At 51.2% G+C, this 26,263-nt stretch overlaps 1 protein-coding gene and 1 long non-coding RNA gene across 3 annotated transcripts in view; one reads left to right on the plus strand and one right to left on the minus strand.

Moving 5' to 3' along the window:
- Positions 1 to 4,410, plus strand: part of AHNAK (AHNAK nucleoprotein) — a 28,543-nt gene extending 24,133 nt beyond the window's left edge. Inside the window, 1 exon segment of the mRNA XM_059404080.1 lies at positions 1 to 4,410. This exon segment is cut by the window's left edge and continues 8 nt beyond it. Within this exon segment, the coding sequence (XP_059260063.1) occupies positions 1 to 3,580 (3,580 nt within the window). The 3' untranslated portion in view covers positions 3,581 to 4,410.
- An 11,028-nt stretch (positions 4,411 to 15,438) lies between these two features.
- LOC132020053 (uncharacterized) lies at positions 15,439 to 25,433 on the minus strand. 2 transcript variants are annotated; one of them, XR_009404912.1, is made up of 3 exons: positions 24,857 to 25,433; positions 21,357 to 22,258; positions 15,439 to 16,432 (listed from the first exon to the last, which is right to left on the minus strand). It is a non-coding gene; the product is annotated as an uncharacterized LOC132020053 (long non-coding RNA). The 2 variants fall into 2 exon arrangements; XR_009404909.1 differs by lacking the exon at positions 15,439 to 16,432 and having other exon boundaries at positions 18,568 to 22,258.
- Positions 25,434 to 26,263: the final 830 nt, after the last annotated feature.

Below are 26,263 nucleotides of genomic sequence, written 5' to 3' on the forward strand. Positions count from 1 at the left end.
TCCAGATGTCAATATTGAAGGTCCAGATGCAAAACTGAAGGGCCCCAAGTTCAAGATGCCTGAGATGAACATCAAAGCTCCCAAGATCTCCATGCCTGATATTGACTTAAACCTGAAAGGTCCCAAGGTAAAGGGTGATGTGGATGTGTCTTTGCCTAAAGTGGAAGGTGACCTCAAGGGCCCTGAAATTGACATCAAAGGGCCCAAAGTGGACATTGCTGCCCCCGATGTGGATGTTCATGGTCCAGACTGGCACCTGAAGATGCCCAAGGTGAAAATGCCCAAGTTCAGCATGCCTGGCTTCAAGGGAGAAGGCCCAGAAGTGGATGTGAACCTACCCAAGGCTGACATTGACATTTCTGGCCCCAAAGTGGACATTGATGTTCCAGATGTGAATATTGAATGTCCAGATGCGAAACTGAAGGGCCCTAAGTTCAAGATGCCAGAGATAAATATCAAAGCTCCCCAAATCTCCATGCCTGATGTTGACCTGGATTTGAAAGGATCCAAAATCAAAGGAGATTTTGATGTGTCGGTCCCCAAGATCGAAGGTACTTTCAAAGGCCCAGAAGTAGACCTTAAAGGTTCAGGTCTGGATTTTGAAGGCCCAGATGCCAAGCTTAGTGGCCCACATTTGAAGATGCCATCGCTGGATATATCTGCCCCTAAAGTAACTGTTCCTGATGTTGATTTGCATTTCAAGGCACCCAAAATTGGGATTTCTGGTCCCAAGTTGGAAGGTGCTGAACTGGACCTCAAAGGGCCCAAAGTTGATTTAGAAGCTCCAAGCTTGGATGTACACACGGAGGGCCCAGATATTACTGTTGAGGGGCCAGACATTAAAATTCCCAAATTCAAGAAACCCAAGTTTGGTTTTGGGGCAAAAAGCCCTAAAGCTGACATCAAATCACCTTCTCTGGATGTGACTGTTCCCGAGGCAGAGATGAATGTTGAGACTCCTGAAATTAGTGTTGGTGGCAAGGGCAAGAAGAGTAAATTTAAAATGCCCAAAATTCATATGAGTGGCCCTAAAATGAAGGCCAAAAAACAGGGATTTGACTTGAATGTTCCCGGGGGCGAAATTGATGCCAGTCTCAAGGTCCCCGAGGTAGATGTCAACGTTACCGGGCCAGACGCCACACTTAAAGGTGATGTGAAATCCCCCAAAACCAAGAAACCTATGTTCGGGAAAATGTACTTTCCAGATGTAGAATTTGACATTAAATCACCTAAATTTAAAGCTGAGGCCCCCCTCCCAAGCCCCAAACTGGAGGGTGAAATACAGGCGCCTGATGTAGACATTTCTTCGCCAGGGATTCATGTCGAAGGTCCCGACATCAAGGTGAAGGCTCCCAAGTTCAAGCTGCCGGGCATGGATGTCTCAGGAAAACTAGAGGGTGACTTGAAGGGCCCCAGGGTGCAGGCCAACTTGGACACACCTGACATCAACATTGAAGGCCCAGATGCTAAAGTCAAAGCACCGTCCTTCAGCATTTCTGGCCCTCAGGTCTCCATCCCCGATGTGAATGTTAGCTTGAAAGGACCAAAGGTAAAGGGTGATGTCCCAAGTGTGGGACTGGAAGGACCAGACATAGATCTGCAAGGTCCAGAATCAAAGATCAAGTTCCCCAAGTTTTCAGTGCCCAAGATCGGCGTCCCTGGTGTGAAGATGGAAGGGGGAGGAGCGGAGGTCCATGCCCAGCTGCCCTCTCTCGAAGGAGGCTTGAGCACACCCGATGTGAAGCTTGAAGGGCCGGATGTGTCTCTGAAAGGGCCAAAAGTAGACTTGCCTTCGGTGAACCTCTCTATGCCAAAAATCTCTGGACCTGATGTTGACCTGAACTTGAAAGGACCAAGTTTGAAGGGAGACCTGGATGCTTCTGTTCCTGGTGTGAAGGTGCATGCCCCAGGGCTTGACCTCAGAGGTCAAGGTGGAAAGGTGAGGATGGAAGGAGATGGTGTGAAAGTGCCTGGGATCGATACCATGTTAAATCTTGGCACCCCAGATGTGACCCTGAAGGGACCAAGCCTGCAGGGGGACCTGGCTGTCTCTGGTGACATCAAATGCCCTAAAGTATCAGTAGGTGCTCCTGATGTAAGTCTGGAGGCCCCCGAAGGTGGCATTAAACTTCCCAAAATGAAGCTGCCTCAGTTTGGCATCTCGACTCCAGGGTCCGACTTGGACGTGAACGTCCAAGGGCCACAAGTGACTGGAGAACTGCAGGCACCAGCTATGGATGTGAACCTCGGGGGCTTGAGCCTGAAAGGGCCTCAGATCTCTGGCCCTCAAGTCTCAGCACCAGACATGGACTTGAACTTGGAAGGACCAAAAATAAAAGGGAGCCTTGGGGCTACTGGTGAGATGAAAGGCCCCACTGTTGGAGGAAGTCATCTAGGCGTCAGCGTTGAAGGCCTCGGAGGAAACCTCCAGATGCCTGGAATCAAGTCCTCTGGATGTGATGTAGAGCTGCCAGGCGTGAATGTGAAACTCCCAACAGGGCAAATTTCTGGTCCTGAAATCAAAGGCGATCTGAAAGGTTCAGGAATAGGTTTCCACGGGGCTGCTCCCGACATTAGCGTCAAGGGGCCTTCCCTTAACGTGGCCTCCCCTGAGTCAGATTTCGGTGTCAGCTTGAAGGGCCCGAAAATCAAGGGAGGTGTGGATGTTTCCGGGGTTGTCAGCACCCCAGCTGTCAGCCTGGGCGAAGGGCATGTGAGTGTCAAAGGACCCCAGGCCACCTCTGCTCTTAACTTGGATGCACCGAAGTTTGCTGGGGGACTTCATTTCTCAGGACCAAAAGTAGAAGGAGGTGTGAAAGGAGACCAGGTTGGACTCCAGGGTCCTGGGCTGAGTGTGTCTGGGTCTCCAGGTCACTTGGAAAGCAGATCTGGAAAAGTAACATTCCCCAAGATGAAGATCCCCAAATTCACATTCTCTGGCCGTGAGCTGATTGGCAGAGAAGTCGGGGTGGATATTAACTTCCCTAAAGTGGAGGCCACTGCCCAGGCTGGAGCTGGAGAGGGCGAGTGGGAAGAGTCTGACGTGAAACTTAAAAAGTCCAAAATCAAAATGCCCAAGTTCAATTTTTCCAAACCTAAAGCGAAAGGTGGTGTCACCGGCTCCCCGGAAGCGTCCATTTCAGGGTCCAAAGGTGACCTGAAGAGCTCAAAGGCCAGCCTCGGTTCCCTGGAAGGAGACACTGAGGCTGAGACGTCATCCCCCAAAGGCAAGTTCTCCTTATTTAAAAGTAAGAAGCCCCGGCACCGCTCCAATTCCTTCAGTGACGAAAGGGAGCTCTCGGCACCTTCCACCCCGACCGGGACCTTGGAGTTTGAAGGTGGGGAAGTCAAAGGGAAACACGCAAAGCTGAAGTTTGGTACCTTCGGTGGCTTGGGGTCAAAGAGCAAAGGTCATTATGAGGTGACCGGGAGTGATGACGAGGCAGGCAAGTTGCAAGGGAGTGGAGTGTCCTTGGCCTCTAAGAAGTCCCGACTGTCCTCCTCTTCCAGCAACGACAGTGGGACTAAGGTTGGCATCCAGCTTCCCGAGGTGGAGCTGGTGGTTTCCAAGAAAGAGTAGCGGGCTTCATGTGTGTACATATATTTGTAAAAATACATCAGCCTTGGGTGTGTTTGTATATAAACTGCAAAGAGAAACACACCGACAGCCTCAGCATAACGCGAAGATCTGGCCTCTGCCCGGGGCAAGTGCGGAAAAAAGCCAGCCAGCCGCCTTGGTGCTCCCGGCCCGGAGCTCTACGGATGGTTCCAAGTTCGTCCAGCCCGTGTGCAGAGCCAACAGGATTTGCCTTGAGATTTCAGTTTTTGTTTTTTGTTTTTGCATTGAACGCTGAGAGCTCCTGTTTACTAAGCAAGCTTTTGTGTTTATTATCCTCATTTTTACTGAACATTGTTAGTGTTGGGGCAATGGAAACCCAGTTTTTCATTGTAATGACTTTGGGGGCTTTGGTTAGTAAGGGTGGGGTGGGGGTAGAAAGCAGTAGAGGGTCCAGACCTCCGTTTCTTCTAAGATTGGATCTATTCAAACAGCAGACACCCAAAGAGGACCCAGAAGAGGTGGCAGGTGGGGTGGGTGTTTTTAGATCTCTCTAGCATTGCTTTTTTTCCCCCCAGGGGTGGCGGTCCTAGCCAGTTCGGTGCTCACGGTGAGCCAGAATTAGAATCTGTTTGCAAATTGGCCGACCCCCCCCCCCCAAGCTCAACAAGAGGGGCTCCCGTTCTGTGTCTTGTGGGAGAAATGTTTCCTTCATGGCCGCCACATTCCTGATACTAGTTCTGATTTCTTTCAATAAATGTTACCGTGATTAAGAAAATTTCCCGCACTTTAATGGCAAATTAATTGAGAATCTAAGGAAATGGAAGGCCAATAAAGCTGTTTATTAACCCTGATGTCTCGTGCCTTCGTGTTCTGTGTTGGGAGCACGAACCCAGCCCCGGCCGTTGAGACTCAGTCCGTCCCGGGGAATTTGCCGGTTTCATTACTGGGTGATGGAGGGGCGGGGTGTCTTTGCTGCCCGATTCTCACGGTGAGGCCGGCTGCATTATTGCTGAGAAATCTAGAGAGGCTTGGCACCCTGGCAGCCCGGGCCCCAGGACCCCCTCACCCCAACTTTGTATCCTCCGATAGGAATACACAACTCAGAAATGGTTCTGAATGGGGAAGAGGATAAGATATGAATGGAGAACAAGACCCACAGAGTGGTGGAAAGGGCTCGATCTGGCTCTGAGTTAGAGGCATGCCATCTCTTTCTGACTTGGCTGCGGCTTTGCGGGCTGGCCTCAAGTTACCTGCCCTGTCCGGGCCTCAGATTCCTCTTCTTTGAAATAAGGGTGCTGATCTCGTGGTAGGGGGTCTTTGTGGTTTCTGCTAGTCCTGCTAAACTTTTCAAAAATCCTCTTGTGGCCAGAGTCCCCTCTTGATTTCCAGCTCTGCAGACAATACTTGGTGGTGATGGTGGGGTGGTGCTTCTAGAAACTGGCTTCTAGTGTCAGTCATTGCTGAGCAGAAGGCAGTGCCTTTTTAGACCAAAATGATTGGAACAAACTCCTCCCCTTGCTGCTCCCCAGAGCTGCCACTTTCCTGCCCGAGGAGGCAGCTCTGCACCCCACCCATCACCCATCACCCCAGATCACCCCAGACCACGGGTAACAGCTCCTGCCCCATCCTATCCCCTCTACACTGCCAGCTTGTCCATGGGGTTTCGGCACATGGCCATGGGGTCTGCCCAGGGGTGCTTCACCTGTCCTGGCTCGGACTTCACAGTCTGTCCCCTTCATCCGTTCCGTCCCTGGAGCTTCTGGAACTCCAGAGCAGCTCTCAGTTTTGGAAAGAGGGAACAAGGGAGGTGCTGAGACCCCTGCTGCTTTTCTTAAGATGACAGACCTACCGTCATTGCTTTTGTGAGTTAGGCAAGACATTTAACCCCTTGGAGCCTTTGCTTCTTCCCCCATAAAACGGGGACACGTATCCATAGAGCCAAAGGGTCTGCTCTGGTACCCGAGTTGTTGACTGTGCAAGGACATGATGACATCAAAGGGGTTAGCCTCTATCAGAACCATAGGTTAGTTTTCTGGGAGCACGAGGTTGGGTGTGGGGTCCCAGAGAGGCAGGTGCACAGCCCCGCGTGCACACTCTAGAGCAACAGGACACGGGGGCTCACTGGCACACACACCCACATGCAGGCATTAACCTCCTCGGGAGCCCTCCCAGTGCTGCTTTCATTCTTCCGGTGCTCAGAGCCCAATCCCGAATCCTTCCTCAATTCTGAAGCTGTGGGTGTGGACGGAGCGCGCACATTGAGATGGCCAGTGCTGGTGTCGCTGGGTGGGACGCGTGGGTGATAGCGGGGTGTGCTTGTGTACACAGCCAGCAGGAATGCTGGCAAGATCCCGTGGGCAGGATGACTCAGATGGTCAGTAATATATCAATTAGCATTTTTTTTTAAGCTTAAGAAAGGGGGTTGTAGGCTGGTAGCGACTCTCAGTGATGGCCCCCGACTCTTCTTTGCTCTGCCTGTGGCTCCTCCATTTCCCCCCTCCCTCGTTCTGCCTGCTGCCTTCATCTCCAGCCACCCCTGCCCTCTCTCAGTCCCTGATGAGAAGAGGGTGCTCTCTGGTATTCCCCCAGGTCCTGCGGGGCCCAGATGCATGAGGTCTTACACTTGAGGTCGCGGGCGGGAGTGGCATCAGAGGACCGGGAAAGGGCTGGGCTGGGCTCCCCCAGCCTCGTATCTTGCTTTTGGCAGCGTGATTGTGTGTGGGAGGTCGTGTGTTTCAGGGGACATTCCAAACGTGGAGTGACTGGGTGCCTGGGAGGCTCAGTTGGTTGGGCGACTGCTTTCAGCTCAGGTCGTGATCCCGGAGTCCCAGGATCGAGCCCCACATCAGGGTCCAAGCTCCCTGGGGAGTCTGCTTCTCCCTCTGACCTTCTGCCCTCTTGTGCCCTCTCTCACTGTCTCTCTCTCAAATAAACTCTTTAAAAAAAAGCAAGCGGAGTGACTTTGAAAGGCACCACATGCCCACAAATGACAGTAAATATTTTTCATTCACACAAACTCATTTCTAAATCTGTCAGGGTCCCTAGAGGAAACCAAATTCCACGGGAAGATAGCTGAAGCCCAGAGGCTTTGAAAAGGTACTGTTCAAGGAGGAGCGGGCGGGGACAGCGGAGCCAGTGCTGGGCTGGGGGTCGAAGGGGATGGGAACAGGGACAGCAGGAAGCTGGTACCACCCAGGGGCCTGAAGAGGCCTGGAGGGGGCTGGGGGAGGAAGTGGTGTTCCTGGCATCCAGTGTGAGCCGGGGGCAGAGGAGCCAGCAGGAGCTACAGCCTCGAAGGACCATAGCATCTGCCAGAAACTGGCAGCCATGGGAAACAGAAGGAAGGGATCTGTCCTCCTGCTGGTGCCTCTCCCTGGAGGGCAAGTGAGTCTAGGTGTTGCGGATGAAGGGCTCGGCCTCCTGAGCAGAAGGAAAAGCAGACTCCCTGCTGATCCCAGGCTTGATCCCAGGGCCTTGGGATCATGGTCTGAGCTGAAGCAACTGAGCCATCCAGGTGCCCTGTATATTGAGATTTCTTAAAATAGCCCCCATGACGTGGGATGTATTTAAGGTGTGATCATAAAGTAATACGACAGTTTTTAAAAAAAAATATTTTATTTATTTATTTGACAGAGAGAGAGATCACAAGCAGGCAGAGAGGCAGGCAGAGACAGAGGGAGAAGCAGGCTCCCTGCTGAGCAGAGGGCCCGATGCGGGGCTTGATCCCAGGACCCTGAGAACATGACCTGAGCTGAAGGCAGAGGCTTAACCCACTGAACCATCCACGAGCCCCAATACGACAGTTTTTGTTTTAAACAAACACTTATGTTTGGGAGATGCTGCTATGAAGAGTCTGTTAAGAATATTTTGTTTCCTTTCTTTTGAAATGACTCTCAGTGTCACCTATACATTAAAAGAATTTTTTTTTTCCCCCTTGGGGAAACACAGACCTTCCTGACTTCAGTTTTTTGCAAATAGCCGGCAGGCCCGGAAGATACTCCGGCATTCCCAGGACAGAACCTTGAAAGGCGCACTGGCCTGGGAGGAGTCAGTGGGATTAGCCGTTACCTTGGTTCCTCTCTGAGCCTCGGTTTCCCTCGTTTGTGACAGGGATCAGGCATGCATTCTCGGAGGCTGTGGCTGGTTCCAAATAGTTTCTAATCCTCTCAGAAGTAAAGATGGCGAGTTAGGTGGATGGGACGGGGTTGGGTCCAGAGCGAGGTGTGATGACAATGTAGCACAACTCATTTTCCTGTGTGGTTGCTGAGTTGGGTCAAATGTTTTGAGCAATGGCGGTGTTACTGATTTACTGCTATGTCTCCAGTATTCCAAAGCCAAAACACAGTGCCCGCCGGGATGTGCAGGTTGCTGGCATGCACGTCTTGCTGTCGCCGTGTCCCACTTCTGCTCCCCTCTACTCTGCAGGTGTGACACTCCTAGTAGCTGGGAAATGTCACTGAGGATGGGACTGATGCTCCTTTATTTACTTATTTATACAATTTTTTTTAAGTTTTTCTTTTATTTATTTTTTTTAAAGATTTTTTATTTATCAGAGAGAGAGAGGGAGAGAGAGTGAGCACAGGCAGACAGAATGGCAGGCAGAGGCAGAGGGAGAAGCAGGCTCCCTGCTGAGCAAGGAGGCCGATGTGGGACTCGATCCCAGGACGCTGGGATCATGACCTGAGCCGAAGACAGCTGCTTAACCAACTGAGCCACCCAGGCGTCCCATTATTTATACAATTTTTTAAAAAAGATTTTATTTATTTATTTGACAGAGAGAAATCACAAGTAGGCAGAGAGGCAGGCAGAGAGAGAGAGAGGGAAGCAAGCTCCCTGCTGAGCAGAGAGCCCGATGCAGGACTCGATCCCAGGACCCTGAGATCATGACCTGAGCTGAAGGCAGTGGCTTAATCCACTGAGCCACCCAGGCGCCCCTATTTGTACAATTTTTTAAAAGGAATTTTTAAAGGGTTTTCTTTTTAAGTAATCTCTATACCCAACCTGGGGTTCAAACCCATGACCCCAAGATCAGGAGTCACACGTTCCAGCGACTGAGCCGGCTAGGTGCCCCCAATGCTCCATTTTTTTTTTCTTAGAGTGTATTTTTCTTCTCTTTTTTCCCCTCCTTTTTTCCTTCTTGCTCTCTCTTTTTATTTGATATTTATTTGATTTTTAAGATTTTAATTATTTATTTGACAGAGATCACAAGTAGGCAGAGAGACAGGCAGAGAGAGGGAGGTGGGGAAGCAGGCTTCCCCCTGAGCAGAGAGCCCGATGCGGGGCTCGATCCCAGGACCCTGGGACCATGACCGAAGACAGAGGCTTAGCCCACTGAGCCACCCAGGTGCCCTATAATTATCATTGTTTTTGCCGAGTCATTGGAGAGTCAATTGCAGGTCACCAGGACCCTCTACTCTAATTACTTTATCATGTGTGGATGTCATCATCTGTATCTGCAGCACAGTCATCAAATTCCGAAAACTTACTGTTGGCAAAATACAATCGTCGGACATACAGTCCATTTTTAAAAATTTTACTAATCTCCCAATGATTGCCTTTTGGCAAGGTCTTTTTTTCCCATTTTGGCCTTGATTCCTGCCCACGATCCCACATGACCTTTAGTTCTCATGGTCTCTTCCTTCTAGACTCTTCCATCTGGAACCGCTCCTCAGCCCTTTTGTCATTTGTCACATTGATTTTAAATGCATTGAGCCAGCCGTTTTGTAGAATAGGTGTCGCCTCCCCCTCCACACCCTCCCCACCCCTCCCCGGCCTGGGGTTTTCGGATGAGGTGCTCATTTCCCTTTTGGTGAGATTCTGGTTATGCATTTGGGGCAGGAAAGACCATAGCAGCGGTGCGTGGTGGTGGTGGGGTTCCCTTCTCAGGGCCCGTGTGACTTCAAGCCCTTGATTAAGGAGGAGATGGCCAAGTTTCTCCATTGTCACAGTGTCATGCTTTCCCTTTGGAATTAAGGAGTAAACCCACGTTTTCAAGAAAGAGCTCCAAGTTTGGGCAAGTTCATTTCGCAAGCGCTCAAGGGCTTGGTGGCATGCGTGTCTCAGCCCGGGTGTGCTCTCCAGCTGGGGCTCCGGGAGACGCAGTTCTGCTTTTGGGCTCTGCAGCACAGAGCCGCTCTCTGTCTCTGTCCTCACGAGGACAAAGAATTCGGTGCATGAATGCTTGCCGTATGCCCGAGAATGCCATGTGCTGTTTACCAGCCTCTGAATAGCCCCACGGCGGCCAGCAGCCTGGAGTCCAAGGGCTCCTGGAGGCCAAACGCTCCCCGCAGAAGCACTGCCAGGGGCCACGGAGAATGTGTGGGGAACATTCTGCTGAGGAGCATGGTTTCTGTTCCCTTAAAAAAAAAAAAACCCTCTGTTATTTTCCACCGCAAGCTGGAGGCCTAGCCTTCATGGAAAAGCTTCCCAACCATGGGGCCAAGGATTGGGAAGGGTTAAGAAGGAAAAGACCCTCTCTGTGGACCGTGGGGAAGGGGGTATTCTGGTCTACAAGATGCTTTACCTCGGGGCGCCTGGGTGGCTCAGTGGGTTAAGCCGCTGCCTTCGGCTCAGGTCATGATCTCAGGGTCCTGGGATCGAGTCCCACATCGGGCTCTCTGCTCAGCAGGGAGCCTGCTTCCTCCTCTCTCTGACTGCCTCTCTGCCTACTTGTGATCTCTCTCTGTCAAATAAATAAATAAAATGTTTAAAAAAAAAAAAAAAAAGATGCTTTACCTCTGAGCGGGGTAGACGGTGCCCTGCAGGGGGAGGAGGGTGACTCACAGAGCTGGGAAGGGGTGACTCTGCTAGGGTGAGCGAAACCTTGTGATTAAAAAAAAGGGGGGGGTACGCCTGGGTGGCTCGGTGGGTTAAACCTCTGCTCTCAGCATCACTTCAGCTCAGGTCATGATCTCAGGGTCCTAGGATCGAGCCCCCTCATCGGCTCTCTGCTCGGCAGGGAGCTTGCTTCCCCCCCTCTCTGCCTGCCTCTCTGCCTACTTGTGATCTCTCTGTCAAATAAATAAATAAGTAAAATCTTTTAAAAAATGTACAAATATATATATGTATATGTATATATATATATATATTTTTTTCTTTCTTTTCCACAGTGCCATTGTTGCTTCCCTGAGGAACTTGGGGTCCTTTTTCTGGGGAGGTTTTAGGAAATGGAAGAAGTCTTTTGAAATGGGTAGGGCCTTGCCTTTCAACAACAGCCCTGAAGTAGTCATTAAATATGTATGTGCAAAGCCTCTTTCCTCAATGAGCCTATTGTCTAGGAGGGGAATAATAATGATAAAATAATAGTAGTTATCAGCTTTCCCACTTCGTAGCTACGTGATCCTGGGCAAGTGGTTGAACCGCTCTGGTGCCTCACTTCCCTTATCCGTAAAACGGGGGTGATACAGTTCCTGTGTCCTAGTGCCGTTGTGAGGACGGCGTGAGTGAACACACACGGTGTGGGCGGGGTACGGTAAACACTGTGAGCGACCGCAAGTACTCCAGAGTACTTTGTAAGAGGCCTTCCCTGTGTATCCTATGTGCTTTAACTTTCTTGGCTTCTACAACAATCCCACGAAGTGGGTTTTCTTTTTCTTACTTATGGACAAGCTGAAGCTCAGAGAGGTTAAGCCACAGGTTCAGGGTCCCACAGCTAGGATAGGGTAGCATTCCAACGGGGCCAGGTCTGACTGGGAAGCTTATGCGTTAAATACTCCGGGCATTCTTCTGTGTTAGTAACACACGACTGTTTCCAGGTTTGGAGCGGAGTGTGGGGCCGCACTCCAGGCAGAGGGGAAGAGCAGGGGAAGGTGTGGACGTGAAGCGGGTGGAGAAGTTCAGCAAGGCAGGGCGGGGTGGGAGGGGGAAGAGAAGGAGTAAGACGAACTTAGAATGACACACGAGACCGCGCAGGCTGGTGTCTGATCGTGCTCAGGAAGGAAAGGAAAAGGCTCTCACCCGTTTGCCCATTCTGGAGGTAGGAGATAGATTCCAGGCCTCCAGTAAAGGGAACCCTTGGCCCAGGTTCAGCGCCCCCCCTTGCCGCCAGCCCCTCCTGCTCAGTGTCACCCTGGGTCTTTTTCCACTCTGATGGTCAACAAGGGAGTAGCTGTCATCAAAGCGTTTGCGTTATACCCCCCCCACCCCCCACCCCGCAACTGCTGGCCAAGCAGCCTGGAACTCTCCACAGCCCAGGGCCTGCACGCATCCCTCCCTCGGGCCAGCTGGCTCCCTCTCTGGGGGTGGGCCTGGCTTTGTGTGAGAAGAGTCTGGGGGCAGAACAGAGTCCTTCTCAACTGTGGAGAGAGCTTCCCCTTTTATTCTGTGCCTGCCGGTCCCGATGGCTCCAGGGCTGTGGCCAACTAGTACCTACCTGGGACTTGCTAACTAACAGTCCTCACCTCGAGCTTCCTAGGGGGGGACATAGTAGCCCCACCCACCCCCACCTGCCGCCTGCACTCCGCCCAAGAGGAAAGAGCTGAGACCTCCACCAAGGGGAGCCACTGGCCCTTTATTCTGGAGATGGGGGGTGTATGAGGGAAGAAGGAAGCAGAAATCTACAGGGAAAGCAGAAGAGTGTGGGGTGGGGGGCGGGCCGGAGGGACAAGGCTGCTGGGAGGAGCAGGAGAGGGAGGGGAAGCCTGGAATGAGCTGCTGGGAGTGGGGGGGGGGGGGGGGGGGGGGGGGGTGGGGGCGGGGGTGGGAGCTGCAAGGGAGGGAAGGCAGGAAGAGAGGACCCACAGGGAGCAGGGAGTGGGGGAAGGGCTCTGGGCCATGTTAGCCCTGTTCCCCTATCTCCTGGCACCCCAAAGGAGCTTCTAACCTAAGTAAAGCAGCATGCTTGCAATGTCCACTTGCCTCCAAACTCCAGCCAGAACTCTGGTTTTTGCTCTAGTCCAAAACCGGTTAATACCCTGAAGCCCTCCATACTGTAACCATGGGGCCACCAGGGTCCAGGGAGTGTATGAGCCTCCCAAAGAGACTCTTGGCCCCAGAGGAGTAGGAGGGAGAGAGGTTGGGAGGGAAAGCCGAGCGGTGAGGGTTGCTGATCAACAGGCCATCCTTGGGTCCCGGGATCCTTTGCTGGGCTGATTTTTACCCACCTCGGGGCTGCTGCAAGCCATGGGCCCTGCGGGGGCCGGCAGGGACTTTGAGAGGGGCAATGTTGATAGGAAATTGGGGAAAGAAGACCCTGGGGGGTTGTTGGGAAGTTGCTCAAGGCCAAGTCCAGACTCCCCAGTGGCTGCTGGGAGAGCTAGCCTCCTGACCCTGGGAGGCCCCCAAGCTCCAAATAGTGCAGGGACCTAACTCTTCCCTTAGGCCAAACTTTCCTCAGCCCACAGCTTTGTACTCCACTGAGCCATATATGTGAACACTTTGGGACATTTGCATTAAAAAGAGGGCTTTTTTGGGGGGTGCCTGGGAGGCTCAGTGGGCTAAAGCCTCTGCCTTTGTCTCAGGCCACGCATGATCCCAGGGTCCTGGGATGGAGCGCCACCCCCACCCCAGCATGATCCCAGGGTCCTGGGATGGAGCGCCCCCCCACCCCAATCGGGCTCTCTGCTCAGCAGGGAGCCTGCTTCCTCCTCTCTCTGCCTGCTTCTCTGTGGTCTGTCAAATAAATAAATAAAATCTTTTTTTAAATTTTTAAAATTTATTTTATTTTTTTTTTAAAGATTTTATTTATTCATTTGAGAGAGAGACAGTGAGAGAGAACATGAGAGGCGAGAAGGTCAGAGGGAGAAGCAGACTCCCCATGGAGCTGGGAGCCCGATGCGGGACTCGATCCCGGGACTCCAGGATTGTGACCTGAGCCGAAGGCAGTTGCTCAACCAACTGAGCCACCCAGGCGCCCCAAATAAATAAAATCTTAAAAAAAAAAAAAAAAAAAAAAAAGAGGGCTTTTTGGTCCCAGGGATGGTCCCAGGGATGGACCCCGGACTGGCCAGCTCCAGGTATTTTGGGACAGGAGAGCCTTTTAGCAAAGCCTCACGCACAGCATGGGTAGTTCCCTGTCTTGCTTTTCTCTCTGGGTGTGACACAACCCTGGGCCATAGCAGGGGCACTTGACCCCTCCCTGTCTTGAGGTCCCTACTGTGGCCCAGGTGACAAAGAAGGCTTTGGAAGGCCTTTCCATTCAGCGCCCTATGGCCTGGGTTCTGTGTCTTCCGCCTCCAGGGGCCAGGCAGCAGAGAGCGCTGGAATGTGAACAGGCAGGACTGACTAATGACAGGGCATTTTCTACTTGTTACACTGCAAGTTTGGCTCACGATTTGAATTTCAAGTGGGCCCTTTAGGCAGATTAGGGAGGTTAAGTGAGAGAGTGGAGGCAGCCTTGGTGGATTGTCTAAATTCCTAGAAAATAAATTCTAGGAATTTCACTGTGGGAGGGAAGAGTAGCAGGTGAGCCTACTTAGTGCCATGCATAGGCAGGGGCAAGAGCTGGTAGTCCTGGGGGCCTGCTCGGAGGAGGTGGCTTTTTCCTTTTCTTTCTCTATTTGAGCACCCTGTATCTCCAAAAATGACTTGTCTTCCAAATCAGATCGAAGAGACAAATTCATACTTTTAACCAAGGGCTGTTTTTTTTTGGATAAAAGTTTATTTTTTCACTGAGCCGCCATCCAGCTATGGATTAGAACTGCTCCCTCTAAATACTGCTTTTGGTGCCTGCCCTTTGTTTGAAGTCATTATTGTCCCTAGAAATGGGAAATTACAAATTACTGTTTATCAAAAGGAAATAAACACCTTGGATTAATAGGGTTCTTGCCACGGGATGGTGGTTGCAGACCTTGCCAACGAGCTGGGTGAGAAGCCCGCCCAGCACGTCCTGCACCCCATTCACTTTCGGCATTTGATGATTTCTGAAGGGGAAATGGTCAGTTCCTGTGTGTCCCACAAAGCTTTGCCTGCCCTGTTATCGTGACGTCATCCTGGAGAAACTTTGAGAGGGCGCTTCTGGGTGTAGGACCAAGTACAGGAAAAAACATGGGGAGTGGGGCGTGTCATCTGCTGACTCTCTTCGGGCTGGATTGGGTTCCCGTTGCTCTGTGTTCATGGGCATTCAATGAGCTCTTGCTAACGGAGTGTGAAGAGTGGAATCAGGATGCTGTATTAAGACAGCCTGAGCCATGTACAGGTTCACGCAGGGAAGAGATGGCCATGAACCCTGAGCCCTGTGTGTCTCAGCCCTTCTGTGTTCCAGCCCAAAGCCCCAGGAAAGCTTGCCCCTGCTTGTGACTGGCCACTGTCAAGTTCTGCAGCCTCAAGCTGGGCTCTGGGCCACACTCAGCTCTTCCCAGCAATCTTGACCATCCCCTGCCATCTCTGGCCCCCTGGCTTTTAAGTAGCATTCTCTTCCTCATCCTTTGGGTTTTGGTTTAGGGGGACATTTCTTCTGGGAATAATTCTTCCTTGCCACCCCCATATCCCCCAACTGTCTGTGTGCTCCTGCTGCCCTGTACCTTCCGGTTCTCAGTACTATTCCTACTAGATTATCAGGGACTACTAGTTGCGGGTGTGTCTGCCTCCGCCATCAGACTATCAGCTCTATGAGGGAAGGATGCAGCCTGCTTGTTCGCCATCCTAGTCCTGAACTGTGACCCAACCCAACCCAACCCAGGAAAACCAACAAAAGAAACACCCACCAGAACTGGTTTCCTCATGTCATGGCTAAGGGTCTGAAGGTCGGCTGTTCTCCTTGAGCTGTGGATGAGTCTGATTTAACAAGGGTGGAAAGCAGGGGACGCTTGCTGCCTGGTCAGCAAACCACACTTGGCCAGCATGCGGGACTGCCTTGTTGGAGTGGAAAAGGAGATAAAGAAAAGCCCGGAGACCTAGAAGGGTGTCGACCTGGTGGCTGTGGAGCGCAAAGGGCGCTGAATGGGGGTTTGGTGGGCGGGGAGGGGGGCATTCAAGATGGCCGCCACTGGAACTACAGGGGAGAGCCCATGGCCATGAACTGAAGCTGGGAAGGGGTAGGGGGAGAAAGCTGGACCGAGGAGGAGGAAGGGCTCCCCAAATCTGATTACTTTTCTCCAAAACCGGTGGCTAGCATCTGAAATGTCACCCATTGCTCTGGTCTGGGATTGTGACTTGATTTTTCTCTTCCCAATTGATTATTTTTGTTTGTATTAATCGAAAATGTGTGTCTTTCTGATGAGACATGGAGTGCCCTGACCAGGCTTTGTTTTATTAAGAGAGTCATACAAAGAAAGCGCCTTCTTTTGTTCCCCCGCCTTCTTGTCCCTCCCTGCCTTCCTTCCTAGTGAAATTCTGGACCGGAAAGCCCAGCCAGGATGTGGAGAGTTGTGTTTTCCACCTGAAGCAAGGTGGGGCTGGCCGGCTCTTTGTGGCGGCAAGCTACCCCACCCCCATCAGGCTGTTCTCTTTGAGCGGGACAAACACAGCGGTGGCCCCCATAGCCCCATGGCCAGTGCCGACCATTGCAGAATGAGACAAAGCCCTTGTGTACTTTGCTGGGAAGCACTTGGCTGTGACATACAGGCCCGTGAGCGCAGGAGAGTGTGTGCGGGGTCCCAGCGCAAAGCACTCCCACGCACGCCTTTCACAGTGTTTCCAAGCCTCCTTCGAGGACAGCCAGGCTGGGGTGTGGTGAAGGTGTTTGTCTTTCTCAGGTTTGGGCAAAGTCCTTCTAGAAAGCAGATTTTGAGGCATTGAGATCAGAAATCACTCCTGGGGAAGTGGTGAGGAATTGTGTGTTTTAATCTGGGGCCAGTGTGTTCGAGCAACGTTCATTGGTCTAGAAAGAAATACCATTCTCAGCCCAGTGCAGACTTGGCCATGGGCGGCTGACCTGCTGTTTGTGCTGGTTCCTTATCCACGGATCGCAGGGTCCCGGAGGGAGGAAGGACTTCCCTGTTGAGGAAGAGACCATCCGTAAATCGGTGGGTCAGGAATCCCCCAGTTGATTCTCCTAATTCAAAGTGGAAATGGAGTGGAGGTGGTTCTTTTTTTTTTTTTTTTTAATATTTTAGAAAAGTTTTTATTTATTTGACAGAGGGAACGTTTGCAGGAGCAGTGGGGAAAGGGCAAAGGGAGAGGGAGAAGCAGATCCCCTCCTGAGCAGGGAGCTGCGCAGGGCTCGATCCCAAGATGCTGAGACTATGCATGACCTGAACCAAAGGCAGATGCTTAACTGCTTAACCAGGCACCCAGGCGCTTCGTGGGGGTGGTTCTTTAGCCTAATTTCCACTATCTTGTACTGAGAAGTTTTAAAACCCACTTGGATTTTATAAATCATCAGAGCTATGCAAAGCTGCTCACCACGCCCTAGGTCGGGCTCTATGAGGGACTGCACGTAGGTTTGGGAGGAACAGGTTGAAACCTGACTTTGATCTTAACAAAGCCAGTCTTCCCTAGCAAACACGAATCTCCCGGCCAATCAGATTACCTGAGCCTTCCAGCGCCCGTGTGAACTGGCTTGACAGGGAAGCTGGGGGGGGGAGGGGGGAGAGGGGGGGGGGGGGGGGGGGGGAGGGGGGGGGGGGGGGGCGGGGTTCAGGTGGGGCAGCCCAGTGCCTGTAAGGTGTGATTTGAAGACCTCAGGAAAGACCCACCTGAAATCTCCTGAAATCTCCCCCTACTGGCTCATCAAGGATGTCAACAATTTCACTATTATGGAGTCATTCCTTTGTATTTACCCTGAGCGCTCTGCTGGCCATCCCTCGAAATGCAGGTTGGTCTGGGGTAAGGAGGATTCCCTTAACCTTCTCACCTTGAATTCTACGGTTAATCTCTTGGCTATCCCACACACTCAGTTCCACTTTTTTTCTTTCTCGTTTTATTGAGAGAGACTTGACCTAGAACCTGGTGTTAGCTTTAGGGCCTCCCCATGATGATTTGATATTTGTGAATATTGCCTGGTGACCCCTGCAGTAAGTTGAGCTGCACTTTCTAGACGGTGGGCCTCTCCTGAGTCACCTCCCCTCCGCAATTCCCTGTTCTGTGAGTGGGGGTGGCCTTCCAGCTGACAAGAGACACCCCAACTTGTGCAGCTGGTTGGAGCAGACATAGACCATGTTCAGTGAGGGGCCAGCAGGTGCTCTGGGTCCTGCCTCTTCCTCTTTCCCTGGCCTAGAAGAGAGGACTAGAGCCTATCTCTGCCTTGCCCCCCTACCCTGGGCACCTTGTATCAGCCCACGCTTCTCTCCCAGAAGCACCGCCCTCCCCTCAAAGCGGATACGCCGCTGTGAACTCCACTGGAATGCAAACTCCATCGAGGCAGATCTTTTTAATATTTCCCCAGAGTTGCAAACAGTGCCTGGCCCACAGTAGGTGCTCAATAAATATTTGCTGAGCCGACTTCCTCTTGTGGATGTAATCACGCTGGTAAAATATTTTGCACCCCAACGCACACACAGTTGGGCGTTTTTAGGACCAACGTTGGCAGAGATTTAATTTTTTTCTCTATTGTGCCCATCCCCCCCCTCAGAATTTAATTTCTAATTACACCACATAGCAATTCAGTTTTGGGAAACATTGAAAACAATCCAAGAAGTCCTCCTCATCCCCGAAACCCTGTTGCGTGTTCCTCCTTAGCGTAACCTGCTGACGTCCTCTTGGCGTGAGCCCAGCAGACTTTGCTCGGTGCATCTGTGTGTTAACGCAGATGTCTGTAGTTTGGTGGGTGAAAAGAAACCATAAATGGGGCCCCTGGCTGCCTCGTTCAGTAGAGCATTCAACTCTGCGACTCTTGATCTCTGGGTTCTAAGTTCAAGCCCCATGTTGGGTGTAGATCACTTGAAATTAACTCTTAAGGGGAGCCTGGGTGGCTCAGTGGGTTAAAGCCTCTGCCTTTGGCTCAGGTCATGATCCCAGAGTCCTGGGATCAAGCTCCTCATCAGGCTCTCTGCTCAGCAGGGAGCTTGCTTCCTCCTCTCTCTCTCTGTCTGCCTCTCTGGCTATTTGTAGTCTCTGTCAAATAAATAAAATCTTTTAAAAAAATTAACTCTTAAAAAAAAAAAGGTTAAAAAAATGAAAGAAACCATAAATAAGATTGCACCGTCTTGTTTTGCAATTTGCTTCCCCCATCCCCTTTAACAGTATGTAGGTCAATGTTCATTCTTTTTCACTGTTACAGACTATATGGCACGGCATAGATGACGAATTCTATGTTTAATGATTATTCTAGACGGAACTTTAGGTTATTTCCAGTGTCTGCAAACATCCTTGCACATACCTCTTGGAGCACACGCTCAAATACTTCCCCTGGATTCTTACAGACGTCATTGCTGGCTGAAGGAGCACGGGCATCGAACATTTTAAAGCTACTCTAAATTGCACTCCCGAAAGGCTGTATTCACACACATTCCCACTTTTGGGTGTGAAAACCTCCGCTTTTTCCACACCTTTGTTGGCTCTTAGAGATCTCTTTTACTATTGGCCAAAAACCATGATCTCATGATTGAATAATAACGTTCAGCTCATTCTACTTGGCCAGGAACTTGTCAGTGATTCCCATTAGCGACATAGCCACACGGACAGTGATAATCCCATTTAACGGCTATGTGTTCTGTACTTGGTAATTATTTTGCACAAAGTGAGTAATAATCAGGAATAGTCACAAATCTGTTTTCTCCACATATTTCACCATGACCTTTAGATGTGAAACACAGGACTGTGGGGTCTTGGAGTGTGCGGAGGTGGGGGAGGATGACCTCCATGGCTGCAGCCTGTCCTTCCGTCACATCCCTTCCTGTCCCACAGTGGCCGTGCCCTGGAATGACGATGCCAGGTTGTCCAGTCTCAAGCCAACAGTGTGTTCTCTGCCATCCAGCCCCTGGGGTTCTCCTTTGATCAGCTCAGAACATGTCAGCTGAACTTGTGTGTTTGGTCCTTTGCTTGGCTTTGAGGTTATCATCAGGCCCACCTTGGAGCACAATAGAAGCTATGTCATGGGCTGGATCCCGCCTTAATCTTTTCCAAGCCCTCACGCCACCTAGGACAATGTTTTCCACACTGAGAAGTGCATTTTAAGAGGAAAAGCTTTAAGGGCATTTAGGATCGTACATTGTTTAATTTTGTGGCTCTTTTCCTCCCGATGCCATTCCTTCCTTCCTCTATGTTTTTCAACCTCGGTATTCAGGATAAAACCAAAATGGCACTGGGAAAGAATTCTACCCCGCCCCTTCCCCCACTGCCAGCTTTCTCTCGGTCTGGTTCTTTGTCACTGACAGCATCTAGTTTAGGGTCATGTAGGACTTAATGTTAATCTCTCGTGCCTCCAGTATGGCTGCATTGAACAGTGGGTTCCTCCTCCGGTTGAGGTAGGATTTTTAAGGCTTGTGACTTGTTTTGGTGGTTTCAGATGAATTTTGTATTTGGATCAGAAAGCCATTTGCTTGAAAGCATGATTGTTTCGTTTTCTAAAGACTTGGAACTGAATTCCCTTCCTACCCCTTTGTCCAGTCCAGCTACTACGGAATGTTCGTTTTGCTAGTTTTAGAAATATTACTCTGTTATTTCTATCTCTCTCTTTTTAAGATTTTATTTATTGGACAGAGATCACAAGTAGGCAGAGAGGCAGGCAGAGAGAGAGGAGGAAGCAGGCTCCCTGCTGAGCAGAGAGCCTGATGTGGAACTCGATCCCAGGACCCTGGGATCATGACCTGAGCTGAAGGCAGAGGCTTTAACCCACTGAACCACCCTGGTGCCTCCCCCAACTCCCCACTTTTAAAAAAGGTTTTATTTGTTTATTTATTTGAGAAAGAGAGAGAGCATGGACTGGGGTGGGGAGACACAGGGAGAAGGAGAGAGAATCTCTCAAGCGTTCCAACGTGGGGCTCAATCTCACTATCCTGAGATCATGACCTGAGCAGAAACCAAGAGTTGACGCTTAACCGACTGAGCCACCCAAGTGCTCCTACTTTGTTATTTTAAAGCACTCAAGTTTTGGCCACAAGCTACTCCAAGAGAGGACACTGTGAGGAGATACACTTGTAGCTAAGAGCCATACTTTCTTCAGGGTGACTTCTTATTTGGGGCATTGTAGTAACTTTGGCTCAGACTTTTCTCATTTTCTAATATATGCTGCTGGACCTGAGTGGTTGGTTTAACGGTTTAGAGTGTGGGTTCATGAACCAGAGGGCTTGGTTTCAGATCCTAGCACTGCCACGTCCTAGTTGTGTGATCTTGGGCAAGTTACTCAAACTCTCTGGGCCTCAGTTTTCTGTTGTGTAGAACAAAATAAGTGAAGCTACTGTCTCTAGAGTTGCCATAAGGAGTTAACACACAAGATAAAATAGCTTTTGGCCCATGGTAAGTGCTGATGTGTTTGCTATTATTATTCAGTTCTTTCTGAAAGAAAAAAAACATTCCTTTCTTCTGTGGTTATTTGAACTTCTTCTGAGTCTCATTTTATAATTGAAAACTGAACAAAATGAAACAGAGGAGAGTTACTCAACCAAGCCCTTTCTGGAAAAGGCAAGATTGTTTCTCTAGAATGATTCACACTTGATTAATCTATTAGAATTTTAAAAATCTGTGGACTAAGAAGAATCAGCTTCGATTAATGGGGTTAATGTATGTGCAGCTTTTAGGAGCCTTGGAAGTCTTCACGCCATTGGTTTTTTAAAGAAACACAAGCATCATTCAGCTAAAAGAATCTTATTTTCCCCCTTCCTCTTTGCCTCCTTCCTTCCTTCCTCTCTTCCTTCCACAGACATGCCACAGACATTTCCAGAGTGCCTGGGAAGCTCTGCTAGGCTCTATAAACAGGGACATAGAGACAAATGATCCATGGGTCCAGCCCTTAGGAAGGTCTAATAGGGGATTTTCTTACTTTTATGGTGAAGAAAAATTTAAGTGCCTCCAACATCCCTTTGAAAGCTTGGGGCAGGAGAGATCAGCCAACTGTGAGAAGGAAGCATGAATAAGAAAATTCAACAGTTTGAAGTTGAAGATCCAGGCTCATTCTACTCATTAAGTTCCAAGTTTCTTTGTCTTGGAGAAGAGTAATTTCTTGGGATGATGTTCAACGTGTGCAAACACATGAAAAGAACATCTCACTGGAGCTGTTGGTCGCAATCATGTTCTCTATGACCTGGTTTCTATGTTGTTGTCAGATGGAGTCTTGGCCTTGACCAGGGAATCCCATGGCTAGGTGGGCTTTCCTTCCTGTTGGGAGTCCCCATCCAAGATGGTGGTCACCCAGGATTGGAGAGCTCTCACATAAAGTTTCAGGAACTCCTCCCAGTAGACTTCAGACTCCATCCCATGGTATCCAGCTCAGTGCTGGACAGAGAGGAGATGCTCAGTGGACGTAACTCACAACCCTCCTTTCTACACATTCTTTGCTCGACGGCCCCTTGTTCACAGTGTTACACTGGACCTTATCTTTCTCCTTCCGCCATTGCAAAATCCTTGAGGACGGGAACAGGGCTTGCTTGCTGAATCTATGAACCCGAGATAGCATCATTCCCCTTATACAAGGTTCACCAGACTTTCGCCACAGGATGTCTTTCAGTTTTTGTCAACTCCTTTCTTAAGATTCTGTTCTTTCTCCTACAGGCAGAGCTTCCAAGTGAGAGAGGAGGGGCTGGGCTGAGAAGTGGTGGTGGGGAAAGTTGGGGCCTCTGGGTTGTTTATATACCCGTCGAGAAATGTTAATCAATTGGACGACTTTAAAATTGACCCTTTAATAATCCTTGTCGTTGTTGTTAGAGCACATCACAACCATCAGCCCTGGAATGCAAAGACCAGAGTAAACCTGAGGAAACCTCCAACCGAGCCGAGCAGTCTCAGTTTCCACCCCAAATGCAGGTGAGAGAAGGTGGTGGGACTAAAAGAATGGTCTTGGGTCTTGGTAAGGACACATCCCATCTGGAGACCAGGGCAATGATAGCGTCCACATAGGACTGTGTCTTCCAGGCGCCCTGAGGCCTTCCTGAGGGAAGACACCCACGTGAAGGGCGAGAGAGAGGAAGAAGTAACTGGAGAGTGAAGGTTCTGGATCACAGGGTCACAGGGCACTAAGCGGGCGGCACGGGGGTGGGGGTGGGGGGCTCTTGGCTCAGTCCAGGCCCTAGCCATGATCTGGGCCTGCATAAGACTTAAACTGTTTTTTTTTTTTAAGGTAGCTCACCACATTTAAAAATCCGGAGATTTCGGGGTGCCTGGGTGGCTCAGTGGGTTAAGCCACTGCCTTCGGCTCAGGTCATGATCTCAGAGTCCAGGGATCGAGTCCCGCATCGGGCTCTCTGCTCAGCAGGGAGCCTGCTTCCTCCTCTCTCTCTGCCTGCCTCTCTGTCTACTTGTGATCTCTCTCTGTTAAATAAATAAATAAAATCTTTAAAAAAAAATCCGGAGATTTCACGGAAAATAGGGAATGTATGGCCTTTCTAGAAATGTGGAAAATCTTTGTGGAGCCTGTCAGCGGGAGCCTGGGGACAGCCTGTCCCTGGGCAGTCCGAGCTCATCAGCTCTCCCCTCACCTTGTCCCAGGAACCTCCTCCCCCATCCCAGCACCATGTGGGATCCCACCAGGGGTTCTGTGAGTCGCCTTCACTCACCCCTTCTCTCGCCAGCACCCCACCTCTACCTTGGCATCCCCTTCCTAATACCTCTGTGCACCCCTTCTTCCCCAGTTTAAAGAACCCCTCCCCCTCTGGCTATCTGTGGGGTTGTTCCTGTGGAGCCAACATGCTAGAAAGGGGGCTCTTTCCTTGCCTGCCACTCACCCTAGTGCCCCCCCCCCCCCCCCCCGGGGCTCCCCCCCCCCCCCACTCCCATGCCGTTCTGGTTAATCCTTACCCCGCCCATGGCAGTGTCTGGGTGCTTGGCGCAGTGCACCCTCCCTCCTGGAAGCTTCCCTGCCCTTCACCAAGTGACATCTCTTGTCCTCTTGTGTCCACAGTGCTTAGGGAGGCTTCTCCCCTCCCTTCCCAGGCCCTTCGTGGGTGCTTCTCTTCCCGAAAGCTCACAAACTGCAGCATTTCCCACGGACCTGTCCCGCCGTCTTTATTTTTCTGACACTAGACTCTCTCTCGGGGTCACCTCTGGGGGCCTGCGGATTCCAGCCTGCTTTTCCAAGCTCCACGGCTGCTGACTCTGATTTTCATTTGTGACGGCAACCACCTCCTCACGCGTCTGCCCCGCGTGGATTTTTCTGCCGCAGGTGGAGGCAGCTGTAAGTAGAGGCCCGTCTAAAATAAAATAAAAACCAGGGGCACCTGGGTGGTTCAGTGGTTTAAGCCTCTGCTTTCAGCTCAGGTCATGATCCCAGGGTCCTGGGATCGAGCCCCGCATCGGGCTCTCCGCTCAGCGGGGAGACTGCTTCCCCCTCTCTCTCTGCCTGCCTCTCTGCCTTCTTGTGATCTCTCTCTGTCTATCAAATAAATAAAAGTCTTAAAAAAAATAAAATAAAAACCAGATCACGTTACTACCACTTCACATTCTGCAGTGGCTCCTCTTTTCTCTCAGGGTGCGGTTCACACCTTTGGCTTAACCCCAGGGTGCTGCCCTGACCCGGCTGCCATTTCGACCCCCCCAGCTTCCCATGGGCGCCTTTCCCTTCCCTTCCCTGATGCTGGTCCCCCTGCTGCGGTGTATCCGAGGGGCTCTTCCCCGTGCCTTGGGCTCCCTGGTCTCTTCCTCCCTCCCTCTTTCCTTCTTTCTTTTAAAGATTTTATTTATTTATTTGAAGGGCGCCTGGGTGGCTCAGCTGTTGGGTGGCTGCCTCAGCTCAGGTCACGATCCCAGAATCCTGGGATCGAGCCCCACATCAGGCTCCCTGCTTAGCAGAAGCCTGCTTTTCCCTCTCCCTCTCCCCCTGCTTGTGTTCCCTCTCTCGCTGTCTCTCTCTCTCTGTCAAATAAATAGATAAAATCGTAAAAAAAAAAAACCCACAAAGATTTTTAAAATTTATTTGAGAGACAGAGAAAGCAAAACCAAAAGCGATGGCTGTGAGGGGCAGAAGGAGAGGGAAGCGGACTCCCCCCGAGCAGGGAGCCTGTGTTTGCAGGACTCCATCCCACGACCCTGACGTGACCTGAGCCGAAGGCAGGCGCTTAACTGCTTAACCGGCTGAGCCACCCAGGCACCTCGCTCCCAGTTTTTCTGAGCGTTTGAATCAGGCCCCCCAGCCCCCCCTGAGCCTCTGAGTCTGGGTTCAGTGTCCCTTGCTGTCTTGGGGTGCCCGGGCCTCCCTGCGTCAGCTCCCTGGAGGCTGGGGTTCTACTAGGCTTCACGTCCAGTGGAGACCGGGGAGGTCCCCGGGCACACTGTGGCAAGCACATGAAACAAATGATGGCAGGAGCCTCTGGCAGGCTTCCTAGTACTCACACAGGGCTGGGCAGTCATCTCTCGCCTTCTGGAAGCGGCTTCTAGCTTGTTGCGGTGTTTGCCTTCCCAGTGCGGCAGGTCTTGCTCTGCAATATACTTTGTTGGCCTCTTATTAAATGTCTTGAGACTGAAAGGTGTTTGGGATTTGACCCCCTTCCTCAAAGGGCCTGGTACACTCTGAGATTATGGTGTCGCTTCCCGTCAAGGAGCCTTTACTGAGAGCCAGCCCTGAAGGCAGAAGCAAAGCCGCCCAGCCCAGGGATTCAGATAAAATCTGTGCGGCTGGGAGGGACTTGCTGTGGCTTCGTGGGTCTCGGTTCACACTAGAGGGGAGAGCACGGTTCTCCCTGGTGGAGACTCCTTGACCGACCACGTCGTAGGTTCTCCCCTGACCCTGACGTCTCCTTGCAAACCCACTTCCACGTCCCACACTTGCGTGGACTTTGAGGCTGCGTTTTGTGTCAACGTGACCTCCCTGGGATGCCAGAAACAACCCTTTCCTGCCCCCGCCACGAACCTCCAGTTATCTCTACATCAACTTCTCAGAAGGATTCTGCCATTTCCCTTGATTGTTAGAAACGCGTTTGAACGGCCCACAACTCGCATTTGTCATGGCAACACGGCTGTCAGCTGTTGTCATCGAGAGTCGTTCTGGTAAATAAGCAGATCAGGAGGTTTGATCAGAAAGACGTTGTTGCACTTTGAGGTAAGACTGTGAAGTTTGGACCAAGGGGCTCTCTTCCCCACCCCCCAATCTTTTTCTTCGTCTTCTTTTTAAAAATATTTTATTTATTTTACTTGAGAGAGACTGAGATCGAGAGAGAGCGAGAGCACAGAGGGAGAGGGAGGCTTCCCACTGAGCAGGGAGCCCCATGTGGGGCTTGATCCCAGAACCCTAGGCTCATGACCTGAGCCAAAGACAGATGCTTAAAGACTGAGCCCCCCAGGCGCCCCCCAGCGGGGGTCTTGAATCAAGACATCGACCCAGTCACACAGTGTCCTAAATGCTCCAGTGAGTTTGGAAGGGTAGAGTCCAGGGAAGCTGACCTCGGGGCTGCCCGCCATCAGGAGGTTGCGCAGATTAGAGGCTGAGAGCCCGGCTGCAGGGCTGCACTGAATCCTGTTTCTGCCGCTCTGACCTTGGGAGGTTTCCAGTGTCCTCCTTTGTGACCCGGGAATGACTGGGGGACTCCCCTTACAGGGTCGTTGGCTGTGTGAGTCACTTAGTCCCTGTCCGCGGCTTAGACGCATAGTAAGTGCTCAGTCTGAGCTGTCGCCGGTGTGGCCCTTCATCAGCCTCAAGTGGGACTGCTTGCCACGGGCTCTTGCCCTTGGTCACCAAGGCTGTCGTCAGGTCTCCCGCGCTCCGTGCCAGGTCATGCCCGTTCCTGCTGTTTCGTCTTCTTT

Source organism: Mustela nigripes, chromosome 1 (genome assembly GCF_022355385.1).
Source record: "Mustela nigripes isolate SB6536 chromosome 1, MUSNIG.SB6536, whole genome shotgun sequence".
Classification (NCBI taxonomy): Eukaryota; Metazoa; Chordata; class Mammalia; order Carnivora; family Mustelidae; genus Mustela; species Mustela nigripes.